The sequence below is a fragment of the Cydia strobilella genome, chromosome 4 (genome assembly GCF_947568885.1).
Source record: "Cydia strobilella chromosome 4, ilCydStro3.1, whole genome shotgun sequence".
NCBI lineage: Eukaryota > Metazoa > Arthropoda > Insecta > Lepidoptera > Tortricidae > Cydia > Cydia strobilella.
This window is the reverse complement of record NC_086044.1, coordinates 7,648,786-7,675,496: the sequence shown is the minus strand read 5'-3', so window position 1 is coordinate 7,675,496 and position 26,711 is coordinate 7,648,786. Positions and strand designations below refer to the sequence as shown.

Genomic DNA, 26,711 nt, shown 5'->3' with positions numbered 1-26,711 from the left:
TTTTTGCATCACAAGGCTTTACCACTTGCATTATTACGCAAATTGAATTGATAGATTAGTCAACTTAATAAGATAAGGCCAAGTTTTTTTTTACACTAACCGTACAGCCTGTCGGACGGCATCAAAACATTAACCGCGTCACCTATATACAGCATTACAGCATATGTTCTCGGGGAAGGAAATTTATCTGAAACAGCACAAGGTGTGACGAAGGACCTGTCATCAGCAAGCGCTGCGGTTGTAAAATCAACTGTAGACATCATAAACTGTAATATATGGCATCTATTAATTACAGTTTGTAATGTATATATTATAGTAGTGTGACTACTTAATAAATAAAAAAACGGAATATTTAATAAAATAATTTGATTTGTTCCCAAAGTTGTTTGTAGACATCATGTCAAATTCTTTTTGAGCACATCAGCCCATTACACTAGCGATAGACTACACAGTCTCTTCTTATCAGTCTTTCAAAAATGCAATATTTTGCTAGAATTGCGTTCAAATAATAATGTGTAAAGAGAGAAGAAATTCTGTTTCATAATTTGTTATGTAACTAATAATAACAGTAATGACTTCGTTGTAAATTTAATTTAAATTCGATTATTAGTTTTAAACTAGAACGGCGTCAATAATACTGATCACATGACACAGGATGAGGTTGCACGCTTGCGTCACACACGACGCCGTGAGAACCACATGCCATTCCACCAGCCCCGACTATATTAAATAACCATTAGTCCTACTGGCATTTAGAATAGCATAATGCATATGCACGCTAATTTGCAAATCTTCTGGCATTCGAAATTATTATGCGCATGTTCCCATTAGGTTAAGTGCGGCAATAAGTGTCAGAGAGCAGTCATCAGGCGTACTCTGTAGGATAATTTTAAGCTAATCAAATTTGATCCTTGATCCCTTAACAGTTCTTATGTAATAATAATAAATAAATAGTTGGCGAATAATTGCTCATTCCAATAAACACATGGGCGGTTTTTATACATGACAAAGTTGAACAAGTGTTTGTTTTGTCCTCAGATGCAAAGGTGGTTGGTGGTGGCGTTCGCGGCGGCGCTGGCCTGCCTGGCGCACGCGCAGAAGCCCGGCCGCTTCCTCTCGCTTCCCGTGCCCGAGAAGTGCGCTAACAGTAAGTTGCCTGATTAATATCACCCGCATTAGCTCATACGCGTCACGAGTAGCCATAGACCTGCTCTTATGGCGTGAAGAAATAATTTATAGGCCTGAGGATTTCCCAGTGCGGGTTAAGAAAGTTATAGTTAGTGGCGGGTTAGTTAGTGGGATAGTATAGTATGACCCACCACGCATAATACATTTACAACCCTATTTTATACAAGAAAACTAGTTCGAAACTGTACTTTATTGTGCGTGTATGAAGTCAGTATCAAACAGACAGTGAAGTAACGTGGCCATAGTTAATGCAAGATTGCAACACACCATTGTTACCATAGGAATAAGGATGTGTTGCGATATACTTGACCACTTTGGCTGTTACTATTTACTTGACGCTGACTGTACTATGTACTTACCCACAGCAGAACGAGTTTTCTAATTTCGGGTTGATAAGTTATGGGTAGAGGACGAGCTGTACAAGATCTAGCAAAATTGCAAAGAACCGGTCAGTATTTTTTGTCCTCAATACTGATTTTGTACCTCTACCGAAATCATAGCCTTGTTTCAAGTACCTATATTGGAAAGACAAGTTAGATTTGGAACTACCTAAATCTAGCTGCATCGTGCATCTACAATCTACAACTAAACGAACGCCGTCTCTAAATTTAGTAGTTAAAACTAGTTAGGTTAGGTACCTACCTACTAACACTTAAACTACATATGGTAAAACCGATAGATTAAAATTTGTAGATCCCATAAAACAGACGTAATCGTGTCTCGCAAATAAGTATTTCTGTTGCTGGGCACTTAAGCTATATAAGCGGATGTAGCACACATTTCGATAAAATCGTAAATTAGAATAAAGGAGCAAAAAAAAGAATTTGTGGAGAACGACAATTTATTGCGATAACTTCTCATACAAATGGTTTTTAATGCCGCTTAGAGATGATCAAAATTATGTATTATAATATAACGTGTTTACCAAATTGTGGGTTTATTCAATCTAGTAGTTAAGCTAAACTATAAATAATCACATAATTAAGTATTCTTTACCTACAACATCTAATTAATTCTTAGCAATTATTAATGATTATTTTCTACAAATATTTATTCAAATCGCTCATATTATTCCATTACCAGTTTCGTCTCAATTAAATTTTTTTTATTAAAATATCTTTATTACACAATAAATACAATTTCATAGGGACATTGCAGTGAACCCCGCACTAGGCATGGCCTGTATCAGTTGAATATGTCATTTTCGGCTTTATTTACATATCAGAGCATACAATTCTCTAAAGAATTAAATGAAAATAAGGAAACGTTGATCAGGAACTACTTAGCATGAAGTGATCTTGAACTTCACTTAATACCTATTAACCTTACGTGGTGCTATGTGACACGGTGGTCTTTATTAGATCATAGTCGTGTTAACATAAAGTGCGTCCTTTTCTTAAGGACATAATCTTCGTATGCGTTTTATATGATCGGAACATTCGAGCTCTTAAGTTTTTTAAATCGAGAATGAAACATTCTGATAGAGAACACAATAGTGCATTTTTGTCGAGGCTCGGAAGAAGCTACTTGCTGGCTGAGGATTCGTTTTAAACGGACGACCTTGGGAGTGAAAAGATTTGCTTTGCCGCCTTTTTATTTTTTTAATTAAAAATTGAAGTGTATTTTTCTGCTGAAAATACGCCAACCTATTTGAGACGCCTAAATAGTCGCGGTTCCAACATTATAATAATAAAAACTGATCATCTGTTTGGCTGTTTCATGGACCTATGCCTTCATTTGATATGGCCACTTCAACTTTTAAAAAATTTGGAACTCGACAAATAATGGAATTTGTATGCAACATTGCAGTCCCGAAATCGAGACTGCAATATTTTAAACTTTTTAATTTTTTGACTGACCATAAACTACGCACTTCTCGACCTACTTTTTAACCGGCAACGGCAACATCCCTTTTCGGGATATTCATTACCTTTTACATACATAATTGTAAAAAAGTATCCTAAGTATCGAATTTACATTACGAAATTGGTGTCATGCATGTTGAAATCAGTTTCACGAAAGTAGTTTCGATATATGCGAAAGTAATTTCGTAAAATAATTAGTGTCGTGAAATTCACAGTATCGCAGTGACCACGGCCCCATCAGCTTAGAAGCTACACGTGATACACGTTCGCACAGCGCAGGCACTTTCGCGACAATAGTTTACACGTCGCAATTACACTACGAAATTAGTTGCATGACACTAATTTCACCAAAAAATCATGCAGGGCGCGAAATTGATTGGCTTTCATGAAATTAATGCATGCGAAAATATTAAATTATATACACGTAAAACTGGTAAAACTACTGTCACGAAATCAATTTCACGCCACTAATTTCGTAATGTAAATCCCGCTTTAAAAGAAAGCGAAACGTAAACGTAGGAAAAACTAGCGGCGCGAAGCCCGTTACCGCAGGCTCCGTACGCCCACGAAAGTACCGGTATATAAAAGCTCGTCACTTTCGCCGGTCGTTGCCCGGGAAGGTCGCGTGGTGGGCGAGGACTGCGGCTCCCGGGCGTCGTCGGCGCCCTAGCCCTTGCCACGCGCGTTTCAAACCCCCTTAGACCTCACGTGCGTGGAATCTTCATGGCGTCATGAAACGCGCGACTTTTGATCAATCTAAAATGCCGGGGCCACACTAACGGGAAACGCCGTTGATTATCGCGATAATCCCAGTGTGGCCGTATGAAAAACGTCCATTTACCGTTAGTATGGCTCCAGCATAAAGGTTTTGATTTTTGAAAATGGAACCTAGGACAGTGTCATAAAGACGACCGCGTTTACTAAACTTGTGTCGCACAACGTTCAAATGTGTTGAAGGATGAACATGGAAGAAGTTTAATGAGTGCAGAATTTTAATTTAAACGCTTCAATTAATTTATAAAAATTGCATAACAGTTGCCGGAAAGCCCAGATCATACTCGTATTTACAATTTTTACTTAATAATATTGTTCGAAGTAAGTACATCTTAATTCATAGAATTAATTTTATTAAGGGCTGTTAAATAACATAATATTTTTAATTATTAATGCAGTGAAGTTCACGATACTCATTACTGTGTTGCTCTCATTTTAATCGGTTTAATTATAAACATAAACTACATAATACCGGCTTAACTGATGTTATCTCAAAAGTGTTGTGTTACGTATTATTTCTAATTACTGTATTATAGGAATATTTTCATTAGGATGTCTTCGTCTAACGCGGACTAGGTAGGTACTCAATGTCTGAACTCTGAATATGTGGAATGACAATATTTCTCTGGTAGTTCCAACCTGGAAACAATGGCTTCTTATATGTATTTTTTTACAGTACATGTGGTGGTACTTTACCGCACTATAGCACATTACGCAACTATGTCAAAAATGTAAAGTGCCATATGTACTGTATAACGTTGTTCGATACATGTGCGAATAGGTAATTCGCAACGAGTGGCGGACAAATTAACCCGCGACCAAAGGTTATTTTTCGCACTTGAATCTTAATGTATTATTAATTACAGTATAGGTACATATGGTGTCGATTTAGATAGATTATTAGTCGTGGTCCCTTGACGATAACATGATAAGGTAACGTCATTAATCATTTCACAGCGTTGAGCAATATGGGATTTTTCATGTCTTGCAACTTTGTAAACATCTAACTTTTCAAACTACGATACGACTAGTTAATGAGTAAATTATAAAATTATGATATAACCTTTGTAGACATAGCAAATACTTGTGGCTGTATATAGACCGATAGTGGGACCTTATTTTTGACCTTAAAGTTATGATAATTCTAAAGAAGGAAAAGTGATGCTTATATGGCAGGGGACATGTTTTTAAGCATATTTGTAATTTAAGACGAAAAGTTAGAACGAGCGTTAGGTATAAATTAGGTATTTATATATTTTGATTGATGCTTTTTGAATATTGAATTAAAGTGCAAAGTTTAAGCTTCATCGTTTAAATTATGTATGACGCTTTATACTGTTACATTTTTAGAAAAAAAATTAACGTGCTTCTTTGTCAAACTAAAATTAGCTTATTATTTTGTCGATATTGAATTAAAGTTTTAAAAATCCACAATAATATCTCTAAATTCTTAAGTTAATAGACAAAGCCGAAAAATTAGAAACAAAGGATTGCTGCTTAAATTTTAATATGCGTTTTTTGTCCTGTAAGGTCCAATATTGAATTAAAGTCTATAAAGATAAGTTTCATACTATAAAATAATATATGCAACCATATTATGAAAAGTAAGAAATTTCTGAGTGTAGCTTCCATTGTTATAGCCAAATCTATTTAAAAAGGCGCGAAATTCATACCTACGCCGCGCTGGTCCGTCAACGTGCCGGCGCGGCACGCGGGAGCCTATCGTAGCATTCGTATCTATCTACACCTATAGGTACTTCGCCCGGTCGCTTCGTAAGCGCAGCTTGACTTTTCTTGTCATTCATTAGTTTGTTTACCGTGCACATAAATTAGATGCCGATATTACGTGAAATTAATGTAATTATGACTTCAAAATGAGTACAAAATGTTTGTTATGTGGACTGATTATTTGTAGTTACTTAGTGGTCCGAGAGCTGGTAGACATTTTGGAGTAGGTCCTTGAGGCAAGCTGAAAATTTGCCTGATACTTCTCCTATCATACCCTAACTCAGCACTGGAGGTCTGGCTGCAGGGTAGCGGGGCTACATCAACCCTTATATTTTTTAAGATTTTTTAGGGCTCCAAAAAAGTTCGTGAGGCAATCTGTAATTTTTACAGGTTGAAGTTAAGTATCTAAATAGTCACAAAAAAATAAGTCTGAACATTTTGGTCGGGTCTTTGACCTTGCCAGAAGATCTAAAAAGTAACGTATGGCACTCACTCGTACGTAAAATTAAGTTTGTCTACTATAGTAATTGTATGCATTACAAAGTTATTTTTGTAGTACAGTAAATTAAAGACTACTAGGTAGGATGTACAGTCAGCAATACTATTCGCTTAGCACCGTTGCATACAAACTTCTTTACAGGGGTGGTATCTTTTCTCTGCAGCTGACTGTACAATGTGATTGTAACTATGACGATGGTGTATATTTATGATGGATGTTATTTATTGTGTTTTTTGTATATCACTTAAGGGCTTCTGTTAAGGGAACGGAAATTTGATTATTTTTGCGCTACAACGCACGGTTTAGGAGATACAGCCCTGTAAATATTTTTTCTGTTTTTTTTTCTATTTGTTTTTTTTTTTAATGTTTATTAAGGGTCCACTGCAGGCGAACGAAAATGTTTATTTTGCGCTACGGCACACGATTTAGGAGATACAGAATTATAAAGATTTTTTGTGTTTTTTTTTATATATTAATTAAGGGTTTCTTAGTGGAACGAAAATTTGATTATTTTTGCGCTCCGTCGCACGGTTTAGGAGATACAACCCTATAAAGATTTTTTCTTTGTTTTTCTTTTTAGTTTTTCATTGTGTTTTCTGTATGTTACTTAGGGGTTTCTCAAAGGGGAACGAAAATTAGATTATTTTTGCGCTACAACGCACGGTTTAGGAGATACAGCCCTCTAAAGATTTTTTTCCTTTTTTCTTTTTTTTACTGTTAATTAAGGGTCCACTGCAGTTGAACGAAGATTTTATTATTTTACACTACGACGCTATTATTAAATTATGTTAGATTTTGAAATTTTTTTATTAAATATATCTACTTATTTTTGGTTATGGAATTTTATATTATATAATATACAAAAAAAAAGAAATATAGGGCTGTATCTCCTAACCCGTCTGTCGTAGCGCAAAAATAATAAAATTTTCGTTCCCCTTTAAAAAACACTTTTAATATACAAAAAACACAATGAAACACAATAAGAAAAAAAAACTTTACACGGCTGTATCTCCTAAGCCGAGCATCGTAGCGCAAAAACAATCAAATTTTCGTTCCACTTTAAGAAACCCTTAATTAATATTTAAAAAAACAACAAAAAAACCAAAAAATCTTTATAAGGCTGTATCTCCTGAACCGTGGGTCGTAGAGTAAAATAATAAAATTTTCGTTGAACTTAATTAACATTTAAAAAGAAAAGAAAAAAAAAAACAGAAAAATTTTTTTTAGAGGGCTGTATCTCCTAAACCGTGCGTTGTAGCGCAAAAATAATCTAATTTTCGTTCCCCTTTGAGAAACCCCTAAGTAACATACAGAAAACACAAAGAAAAACTAAAAAGAATAACAAAGAAAAAATCTTTATAGGGTTGTATCTCCTAAACCGTGCGACGGAGCGCAAAAATAATCAAATTTTCGTTCCACTAAGAAACCCTTAAGTAATATATTAAAAAAAACACAGAAAATCTTTATAAGGCTGTATCTCCTAAGCCGTGCATCGTAGCGCAAAATAATAAAAATTTCGTTCCATTGCAGTGGACCCTTAGTTAACATTAAAAAAAAAAGAAGAAAAAACAGAAATAGTACATTTCGATGCTAGTGCGGAAAGTATGTCATACTTTACATACTTTCGAAGAATGACATTTCCGCACGTGTATCGAACGACGTTTTTTAACACCGTTGCGAAAAAATAAGAAAAACAACAAGTAAGGAATTCGAAACTTTTATATTATTAATTCTGTGACATTATTGACATTAGACTTATATTGACCGGGATATAGACCGTGATTACCTTTTGTATTATTTGTGAGCTCCCGATATTTCAAAACCACCGTGAATCATTCAAAACTCTAATTATTGACATTGACATTATGAAGAGGTGTTTTTTTTGCTTTTATTCGACTAGAATGGATTTTGTTATTATTATTGAACCCACTTCATACAACATTGTACATTGTATTGTTTTACAAATATAAAACATTGTACTATTATTACCTAAATATCGTTATTAACGATTATTTCAATACTCAATACTCAGTAATCAACATAAAAACCTACTGTTAAAGTAAGAATACGAAAAATATACATATTTCATATTTTATTACTTACCTCTTCATCATTATAACACGTCTGTTTTTTTATATATTGAATATTGAAAAACCGTTCTTAATAAGTTGTCTGAATAGAACGGAACGCCTGTCAAAGGAGAGGCGTTTTTTATTTCTGCTTTAAATTTCCAAAGGCAACATTCGATATTGTTTTTATAAATGTACGATACACAAATAATCGTAATTAACCATATTTGGGTAATAATAGTACAATGTTTTATATGTACAATTGTCTTATAGAACATGCATTTAAAAAAAATCTTTCATTGAAGTGGGTTCAATAATAATAACACCCAGCTAAAAAAACACCTCTTCATAATGTCAATGTCAATGATGTCACAGAATTAATAATATAAAAGTTATAAACTGTATTAAAAAACGTCGTTCGATACACGTGCGGAAATGTCTAATAATGACATACTTTCCGCACTAGCATCGAAATGTACTATTACAGGGCTGTATCTCGTAAACCGTGCGTTGTAGCGCAAAACTAATCTAATTTTCGTTCCCCTTTGAGAAACCCGTAAGTAACATACAGAAAACACAAAGAAAAACTAAAAAGAATAACAAAGAAAAAATCTTTATAGGGTTGTATCTCCTAAACCGTGCGACGGAGCGCAAAAATAATCAAATTTTCGTTCCACTAAGAAACCCTTAAGTAATATATTAAAAAAAACACAGAAAATCTTTATAAGGCTGTATCTCCTAAGCCGTGCATCGTAGCGCAAAATAATAAAAATTTCGTTCCATTGCAGTGGACCCTTAGTTAACATTAAAAAAAAAAGAAGAAAAAACAGAAATAGTACATTTCGATGCTAGTGCGGAAAGTATGTCATACTTTACATACTTTCGAAGAATGACATTTCCGCACGTGTATCGAACGACGTTTTTTAACACCGTTGCGAAAAAATAAGAAAAACAACAAGTAAGGAATTCGAAACTTTTATATTATTAATTCTGTGACATTATTGACATTAGACTTATATTGACCGGGATATAGACCGTGATTACCTTTTGTATTATTTGTGAGCTCCCGATATTTCAAAACCACCGTGAATCATTCAAAACTCTAATTATTGACATTGACATTATGAAGAGGTGTTTTTTTTGCTTTTATTCGACTAGAATGGATTTTGTTATTATTATTGAACCCACTTCATACAACATTGTACATTGTATTGTTTTACAAATATAAAACATTGTACTATTATTACCTAAATATCGTTATTAACGATTATTTCAATACTCAATACTCAGTAATCAACATAAAAACCTACTGTTAAAGTAAGAATACGAAAAATATACATATTTCATATTTTATTACTTACCTCTTCATCATTATAACACGTCTGTTTTTTTATATATTGAATATTGAAAAACCGTTCTTAATAAGTTGTCTGAATAGAACGGAACGCCTGTCAAAGGAGAGGCGTTTTTTATTTCTGCTTTAAATTTCCAAAGGCAACATTCGATATTGTTTTTATAAATGTACGATACACAAATAATCGTAATTAACCATATTTGGGTAATAATAGTACAATGTTTTATATGTACAATTGTCTTATAGAACATGCATTTAAAAAAAATCTTTCATTGAAGTGGGTTCAATAATAATAACACCCAGCTAAAAAAACACCTCTTCATAATGTCAATGTCAATGATGTCACAGAATTAATAATATAAAAGTTATAAACTGTATTAAAAAACGTCGTTCGATACACGTGCGGAAATGTCTAATAATGACATACTTTCCGCACTAGCATCGAAATGTACTATTACAGGGCTGTATCTCGTAAACCGTGCGTTGTAGCGCAAAACTAATCTAATTTTCGTTCCCCTTTGAGAAACCCGTAAGTAACATTCAAAAAACATAATCGAACAACAAAGAAGAAAACAAAAAAATAAAAAATCTTTATAGGGTTGTATCTCCTAAACCGTGCGTTGTAGCGCAAAAATAATCTAATTTTCGTTCCCCTTTGAAAAGCCCCTAAGTAACACACAAAACACACAATGAAAAACTAAAAAGAAAACAAACAAAGAAAAAAATGTTTATAGGGTTGTATCTCCTAAACCGTGCGTCGGAGCGAAGAGCAAAAATAATTAAATTTTCGTTCCACTTTAAGAAACCCTTATTAATATTTAAAAGATACAACTCTATAAAGATTTTTTAATTTTTTGTTTTCTTTTTTGTTTTTCATTGTATTTTTTGAATGTTACTTACGGGTTTCTCAAACGGGAACGAAAATTAGATTAATTTTGCGCTTCAACGCACGGTTTAGGAGATACAGCCCTGTAAAGATATTTTTCTGTTTTTTTTCTTTTTTTTTAATGTTAACTAAGGGTCCACTGCAACGGAACGAAAATTTTATTATTTTGCGCTACGGCGCACGGTTTAGGAGATTCAGCCTTATAAAGATTTTTTGTTTTTTAATACCTATATTAATTAAGGGTTTCTTAAAGTGGAACGAAAATTTGATTATTTTTGCGCTCCGTCGCACGATTTAGGAGATTCAACCCTATAAAGATTTTTTCTTTGTTTTTTTTATTGTGTTTTTTGTATGTTACTTAGGGGTTTCTCAAAGGGGAACGAAAACTAGATTATTTTTGCTCTACAACGCACGGTTTAGGAGATACAGCCCTCTAAAGATTTTTTTCCTTTTTTCTTTTTTTTACTGTTAATTAAGGGTCCACTGCAGTTGAACGAAAATTTTATTATTTTGCGCTACGACGCACGGTTCAGGAGATAGAGCCTTATAAAGATTTTTTCGGATTTTTTTTTTAATATGAATTGAGTGTTTCTTAAAGTGGATCGAAAATTTGATGATTGTTTTTGTGCTACGACGCGCGGTTTAGGAGATACAGCCGTGTAAAGATTTTTTTTTCTTTTTGTGTTTCATTGTACGACCGACCGGTCTGGCCTAGTGGGTGACCCTGCCTGTGAAGCCGATGGTCTTGGGTTCGGATCCCGGTAAGGGCATTTATTTGTGTGATGAACACAGATATTTGTTCCTGAGTCATGGGTGTTTTCTATGTAATTATGTATTTGTATATTATATATATCGTTGTCTGAGTACCCATAACACAAGCCTTCTTGAGCTTACTGTGGGACTTAGTCAATCTGTGTAAGAATGTCCTATAATATTTATTTATTTATTTATTGTCGACTGCCAGCGTATTTCGGAACGGCTTGACTCCTTGGCGCTGCGTAGAGATGTGGCCTCGCTCTGCATTTTCTATCGCGTGTATAACGGGGAGTGCTCCGAGGAATTTTTCGGATTAATCCCTGCAGCTTCTTTTCGCCATCGCCCTACGCGACAACATTACCATCCTCACCACTTAGATGGTTGGCAGTCCTCAACTGTGCGTTTCTCTAGAAACTTCCTGCCTCGCACAGCTAAATTGTGGAATGAACTGTCGCCTGCGGTATTTCCGGACCGATATGACCTTCAAACCTTCAAGAAAAGAGCGTATTCCCATCTTAAAGGCCGGCAACGCACTTACAACCTCTCTGGTGTTGCGGGTGTCCTTGGGCAGCGGTAATTGCTTACCATCAGGTGATCCGTCTGCTCGTTTGCCTCCTATTTCATAAAAAAAATGTGTTTTTTATATATTAAAAGTGTTATGTAAAGGGGAACGAAAATTTTATTATTTTTTCGCTGCGACGGACGGTTTAGGAGATACAGCCCTATATATATTTTTTTTGTTTATTGTGTTTTCTTGTATGTTATATAATATAAAATTCCATAACCAAAATTCAAATTTTTATATAAGTAGATATACCCAATATAAAAAATTCAAAATCTAACAACTTTTAATAAAAATATCCTCATATATCATAAATATACACCATCCTCATAGTTACAATCGCATCGACAGTCAGCTGCAGAGAAAAGATACCACCCCTGTATAAAAGTTTGTATGCAAAGGTGCTAAGCGAATAGTATTGCTGACTGTACATCCTACCTAGTGGTCTTTAATTTACTGTACTACAAAAATAACTTTGTAATGCATACATTTTGTTTAGTAGACAAACATAATTTTGCGTGCAAAAATAACTGCAATGCATACACTTTGTATAGTAGAGAAACTTAATTTTGCGTGCAAAGATAACTTTGTAATGCATACAATTTGTATAGTAAACAAACTTAATTTTGCGTGCAAGTAAGTGCCATACTTTTTAGATCGCCTGGCAAGGTTAAAGACACGACACGACCAAATGTTCTGGTTTATTATTTTTATGACTATTTAGATACTTAATTTTAACCTGTAAAAATTACAGATTGCTTTTAGAACATTTTTTTGAATTTTGTGAAAAAATATTTTGCACGCGTCTGGCAAGGTTAGGTGACCCGCTAGCCCGTTGATCTATATACCGTTGATATAGATCAACGGTATTGGTATATAGATACCAATACCATTTGACCGCTGCCTCGGCGACGCACAGCGCGGCGCGCGCGAACATGCCGCGCGTTTGAAATTTAACGTAAATATAAGCACGGAATGCATACGTATCGGTATTTAGTGACGCACTGATTTTATATTTCTAATCTTTTGTGTGGGAACTAAGATCATTGTCATGACCGTTTAATATTAACTCTACAAACTTTAATTCAATATTGGCTATACTGCTTAACCAGAAATCAATATCTAGAGAAGCACATTGTCTACATTTCTAATTTTTTACAAGTATAATAAGCTGATCCATATTATCGTAATTTTGCAATATCAGCTACTTTAATTATTTATTTACAAAATAATTCATGTTTTTAAGTTCACCAGAAAGCACATGTTCCGGATTTCTAAAAACCGAATATTGTGTATAAATTAAAGTGGTATTGAATATGTTAAAGTTTTTTGTAACTTTAATTCTATATTTACAAAGTTATTAGCAGAAATTAAAATATTTCAATATATCCGAACGCTCACCCTAAAAATTTCTAACTTTTTACGAAAGTCTTATTTAACATGGTAACAATGACATATCGAAAAAGAAAAAACTTTAATATTATCAAAACCCATTTTTGTTCCACCGCTGGTCTAATAAAGCTGGCCGGCTTAGCTTGTGTATACAATTGTATTTGCATATTACTCACCCACACATCGGCTGCTATCCTCATAAATGTATTTTTGACTTGACCTAATGTCAGTGAGGCGTACTCCTAGGTCGCAGACTCTCTTGTACAAAGGTACTCTCAAAATATCCTCCCAGAATTTAAACATTTAGGTAAATACTTTCACAAATAAAACTAAGCTAAGGTTTCGGCAAGTCGTTAAATAATTTATTGTCCATATTCGCCAACACTAGGTACTGTCAGTTTTTGCAGAGCAAACACATAATGTGAATTTTATTATTATTATCAGACTTGTAAATTTTCAAGACGCACAAATTTTATACCACAACATCGCGTTCCTCGCGTGTCTTTTTACTATTTTTCCACTTTGGCTTTAAACGTATAAAACCTGTCACCTACTGCTATATGACTTCTCAACGTAAAGTCCACTTTTCATAGCTGCTGTTATATGCACAAAAGTATATTTATAGCGCAATAAAAGCGTTTTAGACATATTTTATTTAATGGCACCATCTAGATTTTTCTGAGCCCTCAAATTCATTTGCTTATGCTTTAAATCTACGAGTAGGTACTTTTGTGAATATAACTGGGGTCAGTCATTTTATGTCTTGAAATCATAATAATAAAAAAAAAAAAAACCGACTTCAATAGGGGATGCCGTTGAAAGAGTACTTATTGTTGATGGTGCACTCTTCATTAGATTACGGACAATGAAATGAAAAAGACAGTATCTTTTGCCTAATTATGTAGAAAAGGAGGTAAAACCACCCACTTTTCTAGTAGCATTTCGTTTCTTCAAGGGTCGCAGTTCTAACCTAACCTACTTTTCTGATAGCATTTCGTTTCTGTAAGGGTCACAGCTCTAACCTAACCTACTTTTCTGATAGCAGTTCTGTTCTGTGAGAATCGCAGTTCAAGAACCCACTTTTCTAGTAGCATTTCCGGGTCCGGGTCTGGGTTCTGATTCGAGTCCGGGTCCATGTCCGGCTGTCCGAGTCCAAGTTTGGGCCCGAGTTCGTTCTGGGTCCGGGTCCGAGTGGGGGTCCGGGTTCACGTCCGGGTCCGAGTTCGGTCCGGGTCCGGGTCCGAGTTGGGGTCCATGTCCAGACCCGGGTCCGGGTCCGAGTTTGGGTCTGGGTCCATAACGAAGAGAACAAATCGCCAAACGTAAACAATGCGTCATTGAAGAGTTCCATTCTGATCATCATCAGCATTTCCACTTCATCAAATGTCACTTTTTTAAATGTAAATGCTGGATTTGTTGATGAAAATACAAAAATCACTATATGTTTGACTTTCACATTTGAGGAGTTCCCTCGATTCCTCTTCCTCATGGATCCCATCCCCATCATCAGAACACGATTTTGACAAAAATGTGCTTTGAAAACCTAACTTGCTTAACAAACATAACGAAGAGGACAAATCGCCAAACGTGAACTATGCGTCATTGAAGAGTTCCGTTCTGATCATCATCAGCAGTTCCACTACATCAAATGTCAGTTTTTTAGGGTTCCGTACCTCAAAAGGAAAAAACGGAACCCTTATAGGATCACTCGTGCGTCTTTCTGTCAGTCTGTCTGTCTGTCTGTCCGTCTGTCACAGCCTATTTTCTCAGAAACTACTGGACCAATTAAGGTGAAATTTGGTACACATATGTAAGATTGTGACCCAAAGATGGACATGTAACTTAAACAAATTAATTTTAAACACGGGGGCCACTTTTGGGGGGTAAATGAGAAAATTAAAAAATAAAGTTTGTCAAACTGTATCAAATGATAGAGCTCATTGTGAGAATCACAAGTATTTTTTTTTTATAATTTTAAGATAAACAGTTTAGAAGTTATTCAAGAAAATAGGCAAAAAATGACCATTCCCCCTCCCTTTATCTCCAAAACTACTGGGTCAAAAATTTTGAAAAAAATACACAAAATAGATCTTTACCTATAGATCACCGGAAAACCTATTAGAAATGTGCAGTCAAGCGTGAGTCGGACTTAATTACTTAGTTTTTGATCCTACTCCTACGGGTTTTTTAAAGTCATTCGCATAAAAAATACATTGTTTAAATTGTGTAATGTACGGAACCCTTGGAATGCGAGTCCGACTCGCACTTGGCCGGTTTTTTAATGTACAGTCAACAATACTATTCGCTTAGCACTTAGCACCTTTGCATACAAACTTCTATGCAGGGGGGGGTACCTTTTCTCTGCAGCTGACTGTACATGCTTGACTTGTTGATGAAAATACTAAAATCATTATATGTATGCCTTTAACATTTGAGGAGTTCCCTCGACTCCTCATGGATCCCATCATCAGAACTGCGTTTTGACAAAAACGGGACCAATCTGTATGTATATACTTACAATCAAAAAAAGAATTTTCAAAATCGGTCCAGAAATGACGGAGTTATGGAGTAACAAGCATTAAAAAAAAACGTACAACCGAATTAAGAACCTCCTCCTTTTTAACCGACTTCAATTTCATAGGAGGAGGTTCTGTATTCGGTTGTGGCTATTTTTTTTTTTTTTATGTATGTTCACCGATTACTCCGAGACCTGTGGTCCGATTTGAGTAATTATTTTTTTGTTCGAAAGGAGCTACTTCCAAGTTGGTCCCATATTAATCTGGTTCTGATCTGATGATGGGATCCCTGAGGAATTAAGGGAACTCCTCAATTTTTAAAGGCACATGTATGGTGATTTGGGTGTTTTCATAAGCAACTTGAGCATTTTCTCTCGAAAACGACCAATTTGATGAAGTGGACCTGATGATGATGATTGTTTTGATGATAGTGATGATGATTTTTTTAATGTAGGATGTTCAGCGATTACTCCGACACCCGTGGTCCGACTTGAACAATTCTTTTTTTGTTTGAAAGGAACTACCTCCAAGGTGGTCCCACATTAATCTGGTGCTGTTCTGATGATGGGATCCATGAGGAATTGAGGGAACTCCTCAATTTTTGAAGGCACATGTATGGTGATTTGGGTGTTTTCTTAAGCAACTCGAGCATTTTCTCTCGAAAACCACCAATTTGATGAAGTGGAGCTGATGATGATGATTGTTTTGATGATAATGATTTCAGCGATTACTCCGGCACCCGTGATCCGATTTGAGTAATTCTTTTTCTGTTTGAAAGAAGTTACATCCAAGGTGTTTTCGTAACATTTTTTGTTTTGATCTGATGATGGAATCCGTGAGGAATTGAGGGAACTCCTCAATTTTTAAAGGCATGTGTATGGTGATTTCGGTGTTTTCTAAAGTAACTCGAGCATTTCCTCCCAAAAACCACCAATTTGATGTAGTGCGACTGTAGCCTAACCACGAGTGTGACACTAAATATTCGCTAGCGTCTTCGTAACTTTGTACACTAATATTCCAGTACGAGCGAGATGCATAAACAGTAAGTTACGCACACGATAGCGAATATATCAATCTCAATCTCGTGGTAAGGCTACTGATGATGAAGACTACGGACGAAATGTGGAACTTCCCTCGTATGTGTATTATGATTTTCGATGTAGGTAGTGTTGGAAACAACCAAAGAGACTGAGAAGTGAGGGGTAGGTGTGAGAGGTGAAGGTAGCGGGTATTAGTATTTGGGGGGTTTGGGGGTTGAGGGGAGGTGAGTTGATGGGTCGGGGACTGAGGGGTTGGGAGTTAAGGGATTGTGGGTTAGGGTTAGGAGTTAAGGGGTCTGGGGTTGGTGGTTTAGGGTCGAGGGGTTCAGTGATCAGGGGTTGATGTGCTGTGAGGTTGAGTGATCGGGGGGTTTGAGGGATTGGGACAGTGGCGGGGCGGAGAATAGATTTAGTGACAGGAATGATTTCCCAGACGGACTCGGGGAAAATTCTGATTATTTAATAAAGTTTACGAATTTAGAGTTAAACATGATTATGTTTTTCATTTATGCGCACGCTCTTAACAATGTCAAAACTAAAAATGGAAAAATAAAAACTTTTATATAAAAAAAAAGATAAACCGACTTCAAAAAGGATGAAATAAAATATGATCCTTTTTAGGGTTCCGTGTTTAAGTATATGCGTTACCAACTGATATGTTTGAAGTCGGTGCCAAGCCAAGTAGTAACAATACCAGTCAAAAATAATGAGCTTTATGTATATAAATCCCATTAGAACTGTACAAATATTATAAACGTGAAAGTAATTCTGTCTGCCTCTTTGTTACCTTTTCATGGCTAAATAACTGAACCGCTTTAGCTGAAATTTGGCATGAAGGTTCCTTGAATTGTTTTATATTTTGAAATGTAGTCCTCTGGATAAGCGACAGAAAATAACTCAGTCCCAATCCCACACTTGCGTGCTATGGACTGTTCAAGAATTAGTAAGAAATGCTCTTTAAAAAATACGATGACAAATAAACGCATTAGATTTACACTTTATTTAAGATTTACATTAATGTGCCGACAAGCATGGTACGAACTGCGCCAAGAAGGTTCAACCGTGTGTTCTGTTCTGAGGTGTGTTCTTAAATACCTACAGAAAGTTCGTTTATTGTCGTCGTGTAACGCACGCAGCGCCGCGCCGCTTAGCGTTCGCGTGTTGTTCGCCTACGTAGTACGCTGCGTTAGGCAATCCAACGTACATACTTATATAGCCGCAGCCTTTATCGAATTGCACCAAAATCACTATGAATATATGGTTCAAAATTTGGCTTGGCACCGACTTCAAACATATCAGTTGGTAACGCCTATACTTAAACACGGAACCCTAAAAAGGATCATATTTTATTTCATCCTTTTTGAAGTCGGTTTATCTTTTTTTTTTTTAAGTTTTTATGAAATCTTGAAGTCGGTTAAAAAATAGCAGTAGGGTGTCAGTTTTCACAAGTTAAGTCAATATATTTATTGTTACAGAGATGTTATTCTAATTTGACAACAGTTTGTTATGACCTGCATCAGAGAGGCGTAGAATATGGAAACGCAAATAACTAAAATGTAAAAATAATATATAATGTCATCAACAACATTGTCAATTTTGCGGCGTTGTATGAAGGTTGTCGGTCTTCTTTATTTAAGTACTAGAGTTTATTAAAATGTGTGTATGTATGTAAGAACTTTATTGTACATAAGACACATTACAAACACAATAAAAACAAAATATATACAAAGTACAAAGGCGAACTCATCCCTATAAGGGATATCTTCCAGTCAACCTTTGCGACTTTGCTTTGCCTTTTTTTTGCTTTGGTGGCTTTTGCTTTGTTTTTACGAGTATGAATAGGACCTATCTAGACTAATCTATGCCAGACCAGACTAAGTAGTAAGCACTGCAAGAGGAGGCATATGACATGATGACATCATGTCAGCTATTAAAAGAGATGTGAGCTGAAAAATGAATAGGTAGGATTAGGATAAATACCTAGGTAATTACTTGATTATTTAATAATATGACTAGAAAGTTAATATTAATGAAATTTAACTACTGCATGCTACTTAATTCGATGGATGCGAGCGGCACAGGATCGGTCGGAGTGGCGAGCCTTGGGGGAGGCCTATGTCCAGCAGTGGACGTCTATCGGGATGATGGATGATGAACTACTGCATTTATCTCTTAATCTTGTAAAAATATATTTTGTTACATAGGGCTAATATTTCATTGTAAGTACTGTAAGTAAGCTAATGATAATAACACCTCTTGTAGAGCGAGCTTAGACACCTATATGAGTACCTAAATAGGTACGTTATTCGTGGTCTTATAGTTAATGTTAGCACAATAGCGACGAAGAGAAGCCTGGATATTTGGGATTCCGCCTTAACATTATCAGCGACGCGTTATTAAGTACTTGACTTCTGTTTGTTTAATGGCTTCTCATTAAATTTAAATTAATTCTGATAAATAAGCACGGTAGAGTTTTGGCTCAGGGCCGGCCAGTCACGGGACACATGACTTTGCGGCGTCCTCGATACTTCAATATTCATAAAGCTGTCTCATTTTATTACCCATTCGTAAGACGATAACGATGTTAAGACAATTTAGTAATAAAACTGCAAGGGTCACATCCATTTCGTTTTCAATCAGCAACTAATTGTCTGCGTTCATATCATTGCAATTACTTACACTATTTTGCTGATATTTAGTTAAGTCTTTTGAAACTGATCTTTACAGGCCCTTGATGAGTCTTTAACAACATGTTGAAATATTCGGATAATTAAAAGGAGGAATGTTTTTAATTGCATTGGTAGCCTTCAGAGGGGCTATCATTGCTGAGGTGATATCGATGGATTATTTCGTCAATGATTGAAGTTCTAACGGCAATTAAATCGGTCGTCGAACGATCAAAGCTTTCATATTCACGTAGATGGGCGGCAGACAATTTAACACGTAGGTAAGTATCTTATCAATAATTATTTTCACTCAACAATTTTACAGCACCGTATCGCACTGTATCATAGCATTTATTTTGCCAACAGTATAACTAACAATATTACTTTCTAAGACAATAATTGAATGAATTTATGACGTTAATCTTGAACCAAGTCCATTTGTTCTTGGTTATTTTATGACTTATATCACCTATATCACCTCGAGACGTGACACGGATTTTGTCTATTGATGAGCACACACCACGTCTTTTGATGCAAGAGCAGCTTATCTCGACGATCGATACACAAACTAAACCGCACAATACAGTCACGAGACCCTCTGTTTCACAATCTAGCCTTCGTCCAAATACCCCAGCCTCTCAATATTGCTAACGTGCAAACTTATTACATCTTTATGCAGCCTCTCTATGCTAAAGCTGAAACCTATAAGCGGCGCGATCATTGCTAAATGCTAATGTTTTACGATGATGCGAGACGTAAACATGAATGTAAATGCGTCGTCATAGACGTCTCGGACTTGTTAGTCGTTTTGGAACGCGGCTACTTGAATAATGGCACACATTAACGACGTACTTGTGTGAGAAAACAATAAGATAGCTTTATAGCACCGGAGTTGCGTGCTCGATAGTCGAACAATCGCACATCTGTCTGTCTGTCACCGCGCAAGGTCCCGCTATAATTGTCTGCGTGTCTTAACACATTCTCTCGGCAATCACTACTCGTTACTAATATTTGTGCAATTCAATGTAAGCAATTAACTTTAATGCGTTCTGAGCCAGGTATCCGCCACAGTATATGAGAATAGAAAATTGCCAAATAATTAAATAGGTAAACGCGCTTTCATATCAAAGGATTATAAATGCAATCTATTATTGTTCGCCGACATTTCGGCAAATTATTATAGTGAGGACAGCCGCCTCGGGGGCATTGTATTGTTAGTAAATAATAATTCGATGTACCTACATTATCGCCCGCGGCTCCTTGGCCTAGTTGGCAGTGTTGGCACTGGCACCGCCACCGCGTGACCGGCGCATCTGCCGCTTCACCACTTACCTACGTATGCTATAGAACCTCACTTATGAAATAACTAAGTATGAGGTAAATCAGGCATCGGCGCGATAATTGTTGAAATAAAACGAACATTAAAAAAACAGGCCAATTCGAGTTTTTAGATCAGTATCATATTGGAAACACTCAATTTGGGTTGTAGCGACTCAGTATCAGACGTGTTACTACAGACCAATATGGGTCAAATTGCTTTGCATCAATTTGTTAAATGAATGAATGAATGAAATTATTTAATCCAGAAAATATTTCCGTATGAGGTTATGAGGGTGTTGGTAAATGATGGTCGTTCGCATTGCGTCTCACTCTCTCATTAAGCAAAATGTGAGACGCAATACACATTGGACCAGATGGACTACCATCCTTACTTACGATATAAAATTCATGTATTTACTCCATGACCTTACGTAATAGTTTGTGTTTACTTACAAAAACAAGTAATTTGTCTAATGCAATAATATGCCTAAAGGCCAAGTGATGCACCTTGAGAACTGCATCATCTAGGTTTTTTTGCTTAGTTTCGGACGGAAGTATCTATACTTCCGTAATTACTGTGTATGGTGTGCTAACATGCTAACGTGGAGCTGATCTGAGCTACAGTTGGACGTTGGTCATATAATATTATATAGGGTGGAACAAAAGTATTTTTATATTTACATACAGCTATGTGTGATTGTGTGTAAATATAAAAATACTTGGTCCATCCTATATTATCAAGTCCGCAACGGATAAAACGAACCACATCTAGTTTTACGTACATGCAGACTGAAGTTTTAAAAGTTTGATGCTACAAAATTACGTGCATGTTGTGCAACCCCCCACATGGACAATAGACGATTAATTCTTATTTGGCATGTTCCAACCCAGATGCAATGTCACGACCATGATCACAGATTCCGTGGTGTCGCAATTTGGGGTACACGACCCACGACCCATGTTGAGGGTCGCAGATGTATGTAAATTATTATTCACTATTTATTCATTCACGCCTGTATATTACGTGAGGTTAGAACATGCGACCTCGCGGCTGTGTTTATTTATTATTTATAAGTATGGGACTTACGAGTAAGGACGCACTTATAAGGGCCATAGGCATTAAAGACTCGTGTTGAGGAAATTGAGTTAAATAATCACATTTTTTGTTATTCCAATCCCTTAATACTATGCATGTTCTACCAACTCAATGGCCAATAAATGCAATTATATTCTGAACATCTAATAAAACTGCTAAGCTAATTCGTTTTTATGTTATTTTAATATTACGTACATACCTACCTAGTGGTACTAGCACTACTCAGATCTAATTATGGGAATCGGATTTTTTTTCTATGTCACTAACCCATGTTAAGCGGTGTAAAACAAGCGCAATAAATTACTCTATCTACTGGCGCGACTTCTTATTAGTCACACAAAATTTAAAGTTGACCGTTGTATTTCCTCAGGACCAAAGGAATTCTTCTACCGAGGGCACAACTACTTCTACAGCGGGCACGTGCCCGCGCTGGCCAACAAGAAGATGGACTGGCTGGACGGCCGCAACCTCTGCCGGGAGTACTGCATGGACCTCGTCTCCCTGGAGACGCAGGAGGAGAATAACCTCATTTTTAAGCTTATTCAGCAGAGTAAGTTCTGTTTTTAAATACTTAATAGTTATCAGTTCGTTTTCGTGGGGGAGTGTAATTCGGCTATATATTTCCAAAGATAATAAAGATACACGAAAGGCAGTGGTGTTAAAAGATGCAAGAGCTCGCGGGGCATCGTATAGTTACCAATTATTAATAATCGATTCGTAACGTTTTTTGGAAAATCTAAAATGGTGGGAAAAACGACAAGGTTTCCCGACAAAGCTCCTGAAGCATTTTCTACCGTTTGGAAAAAGAAATTTTGGAATCGGTGGCTGGGCAGGTGCCCTTTTCATTGAATGATAGTAATTATCCAAACTATTAGTCCCCAATAAATACCACTGTATAATGACATGTCTATTGGCTATGTTTGACCGAATCACGTGGTCGGAGGGCTAAATGCGATCATCATGTGGGTTCAAATCGTCATCAGCATTAACATTACAAGCCAATACAACTGCTGGGGCAAACTGCTGAATTCGATTCAGAAGCTGAAGACTCAACGAAACCACGTCGTTCTGTCGCCTAAATAGTGTTTAGTTTTAAGACTTTTTTGTTTTATGAAATTTATATGTAAGTAAAGGACGAATAAGTTAGTCATTAAAATACACATAAAGGTTAAACACGCCAAAAACGGGGCACTTTAAATTTCAAATGAAAAGAAATTAAAGGTCTACTGGAGCGAAATATACATTGGACATAGTTGCAAAAATTATAGTATACCTGAACTTCATTCCAGCTTCAGGATCAGGATACCACAGACTTTGTGATAACCAGGACACTAGGCACTTTGCACGATATGATTTCAAGATAGAGTGGACCGTTGATGATGTGGACCAATCTTTTGGCACCTTCCTTAATCAAAATATGCTTTATTCAAATATAATTTAGAACCATCCACGAAAAGTACCGTTTGGGCAGTGTCAGCATTTATATCATGTTAATACCCCTTCGTCACTGTTATAGCGCAGTTACAACACGATCAATGCCACCAAAATAGTAACTGTGACTAGCAATGACTTCTTAATACAAATAGGTTTAAATCGGTTTCACAAATGTTTCTTGTATATATTTATTTGGTATATGTCCCTCTTGCGAGTTAAATAAAGGTTACGCTTGCTACATACAATCACAAGTAGCTTGCTAAACTAATAAATAATGAGGACTCTTTATTTTTATTCTGAAATCTTCTAGAGTGTATTAACAATTCATACAAGTAGAAGTTTTTATTCTGTGTATTCCTTACTTTGATTTTGTATAGGATCCGTGGTCTAACACAAAAAGCACTCAAACATGTTAAAAAACCGGCCAAGTGCAAGTCCGACTCGCGCACCGAGGGTTCCGTACTTTTTAGTATTTGTTGTTATAGCGGCAACAGAAATACATCATCTGTGAAAATTTCAACTGTCTTAGCTATCACGGCTGATGAGATACAGCCTGGTGACAAACAGACAGGCGGACAGCGGAGTCTTAGTAATAGGGTCCCGTTTTAACCCTTTGGGTACGGAACCCTAAAAATTATCAAACGTTTTGTTACCCTACATTTTGCAAACAAATTTTATTTGGCGCCAAAGTTCAGGCGGCCTAGCCAAGGCTAGGTCGCTTCGCTATCGAAAAACCTAGACATTCGTGTCACGTTTTTTGGATGACCCCTAAGAACGCTGTATGTTCCAAGTTTCCATTTTTTGTCATTTATATCTTGTATTTTTCTGCTCTCTGGTTTTCTTTCCATTCGTTACCGTCTTAACATTTTAAAAACACATACACTCATCGATGATTTTAACACGTTTCTTTAGCCTAATCTAAATTTACAATTCAATTCGTGCAAAGTGATTTCGCTATGTCATTGTTTAAATTAAAGCTCCTTATTATATGAAAACGATTTATAGAATGAAATGAACTACTATTATGGTATCATTGGTTCCTCATGTTATAGCGGTTAGAATTTAAGTACTTATACAATAAAAACTATAACATCCATGAAAAAAAAAGCAAAAATGTGTGCCCCATTGTTGGCGTGTTCAACCTTTAGATAATCAAAATTAAATAAAATTATTTGCAGACATGAGGAAAATAGAATTTACTAAAGTAAACTAAATAAGTAGCTAAATTAAATTCTCTTACTTTGAACAAGTTTGAGAACAAATACAATTATTTTATTAAATATTTTGATTTGTGTTTTTTTTTAAGTAGTCAGACTACTATATATAAATTAAAAACTGTAATAGATGTCATATATTAAAGAAAAAGTGACGAAGCCCTCCAGTAGTGAAGGCCGGATACTCGCACTTGTCCGGTTTTTTTTACGTCTCTGTTTATAGCCCTATGGCACAGAATATATAATAGTATACTTGGAAGATTCACTCCAAAACAAAACGCGTCTACTACGCGCAAGGCGGCGCAAGCGCGTTCACGCGTCCGTTCCATAGCGGTGTGCGGCAAGTACTATGGCAAAACCTCAAAATTGAGGCGGCCGCATGTACTTGTAGCGACGCGACGAAATCGAGGAGTGAGACACGCCTGCCTATGGTTGGCTGGTAGAGGATTCCTTTAGTCATTAAGTACGCCATTTGTATTTTTTTTTTGTATTTTGTGCAATAAAGTTTAAAATAAGTAAACTTCACATAAAACCATTACATAAGTAGTCAGCATCAAATAAATAGGGACGGCCACATATATCGAAACACAACCTTATTTTGTTACATTATTACATTATATTTGGCCGTCACTATCGATTTCTTCTTTTTCAGTCGGTCCCTTAATACTGAGGATCGTGACGTCATGTCCTTCTGTTGAAGACCAGGTTCCTCCATAGGGTTTTGTTTCTCGCTTCGATTCGATCGATTGAATGCTAGACTAATATCAATAGAAGTTTTCGGCCTGGGGTGGTGGAGTGGAAAAAAATCACCTGATACGAGCTCAACTGTGCCATAACACGAATGTATTAAATAACTAAACGAATATATTATATCTAATCGGTTTGCCTTCTTGCAGATGACGTGCCCTACATTTGGACGTCCGGTCGTCTCTGCGACTTCAAGGGCTGCGAGGGGCGTAAGGACCTCGAGCCCAAGAACATCTTCGGCTGGTTCTGGTCCGCCAACCGCGAAAAGATCACGCCCACCAACAGGGTAAGTGCTACCTGCAAACCCATAAGTGTGAGCGAGAAAGAAATATCTTTCTTTCTCGCTCATACTTATGGGTACGGCGCACAAAGGTCGCGGTGCGGTAGTGTGTTACGGATTTTATAGCCGCGGCCCGCGTCTACACGACCCGGTCAGCTATCATTTTATCAAGCCATAGACCTAGCATTACATAGATCAGCTATACGCGTGCGCCCGTGAAGGACAAAATGATTGCAATGCGACAATATGATTGGTCGAGTAGATTTGTAGCCCACCATAAACCATACTAAATTTACGGTGGGAAATATAAAAAAAATGTGAGACTGTGACAAGGACAAACAATAACGGCGCTTTCTCTGCTACTCCTACTGAAAGATACATAGGACTATCCCGTTCGGTCATTTCCCCCCACCCCTCATGACCGATCCAGTTATACTAGATTCATGTTTTAAGCTATAGGATAGAGTGAGATAGTAAGGTAAACGACCTTACATTGTCTCGTTCTTACAAGACCGTCGTGTATGATCGTGTGTGTGTGTGTGTGTGTGTGTGTGTGTGTGTGTGTGTTAAACCAAATTGGCAGTAATGTGAGAACAAAAAAACTATACTCATCCTTTTCTTTTGGGTGCTAGTACTCTATGTTTGAAATGCGACAGTCCTGTGACAAACGATATTATATACTACTTTTATATTTTTAAGGATCTCATGCGTGCACATAGCTTATATTGCACAATTTATTGAATGAACAAATATCGAATGGTAAATGGCAGAATAAGTCGTGCCTTTAACTTTTAAATTGTTTTTGACGTTTTTGATGTGAAGGTTCGATTTGAGTGATGATGATCTTTCTTTTTTACTTATTTTGTTTTGTTAGTGACATGTTTAAACTTAATTTTTACATTTGTGTATTTTAAACTAAAAATAAAACTTGATAGGAACCCCACTTTATTGGGTAAAGGCCTCCTCCAATTTGTTCCATTGGTCTGTAAATACTGTTCTTTTTCTTTCTCTTTTCTTCTAAATTGGAGGGTTGTGGTCGCTGTCCCCACGGTGACCAGCCGGCTTGGGGAACATTAATGTTTTTTTTTTTTTTTTGTTATTCGTTCTGGAGTACGTTTTGGAGGGGCGCTGCTCCTTGCTATCGGGCGGAGTTTGTAGTATGTTACTTATCTAAAGTCGAATTGGCATTTGTACTTTTTGGTTCACGAATTACAAATGACTCGATATTTCTTTTATTTCTTTTTGGTATTTTGTTCATATTGCTTGTGCTCGGTGCTTGTTTTGTCGTCTTGTTGTTGTCTCCTCGATGGTTCTTCTCCGATTCT

The 26,711-nt window shown here is 36.3% G+C and overlaps 1 protein-coding gene across 1 annotated transcript in view; it reads left to right on the top strand.

The window, feature by feature from the left end:
* The window catches only part of LOC134741015 (uncharacterized), a 40,593-nt gene that overhangs the window by 11,857 nt on the left and 2,025 nt on the right, over positions 1-26,711 (top strand). Inside the window, exons 2-4 of the mRNA XM_063673742.1 lie at positions 1,039-1,147; positions 22,082-22,261; positions 25,256-25,392. Of these exons, the coding sequence (XP_063529812.1) occupies positions 1,039-1,147; positions 22,082-22,261; positions 25,256-25,392 (426 nt within the window). The remainder of the gene's footprint in view (positions 1-1,038; positions 1,148-22,081; positions 22,262-25,255; positions 25,393-26,711) is intronic.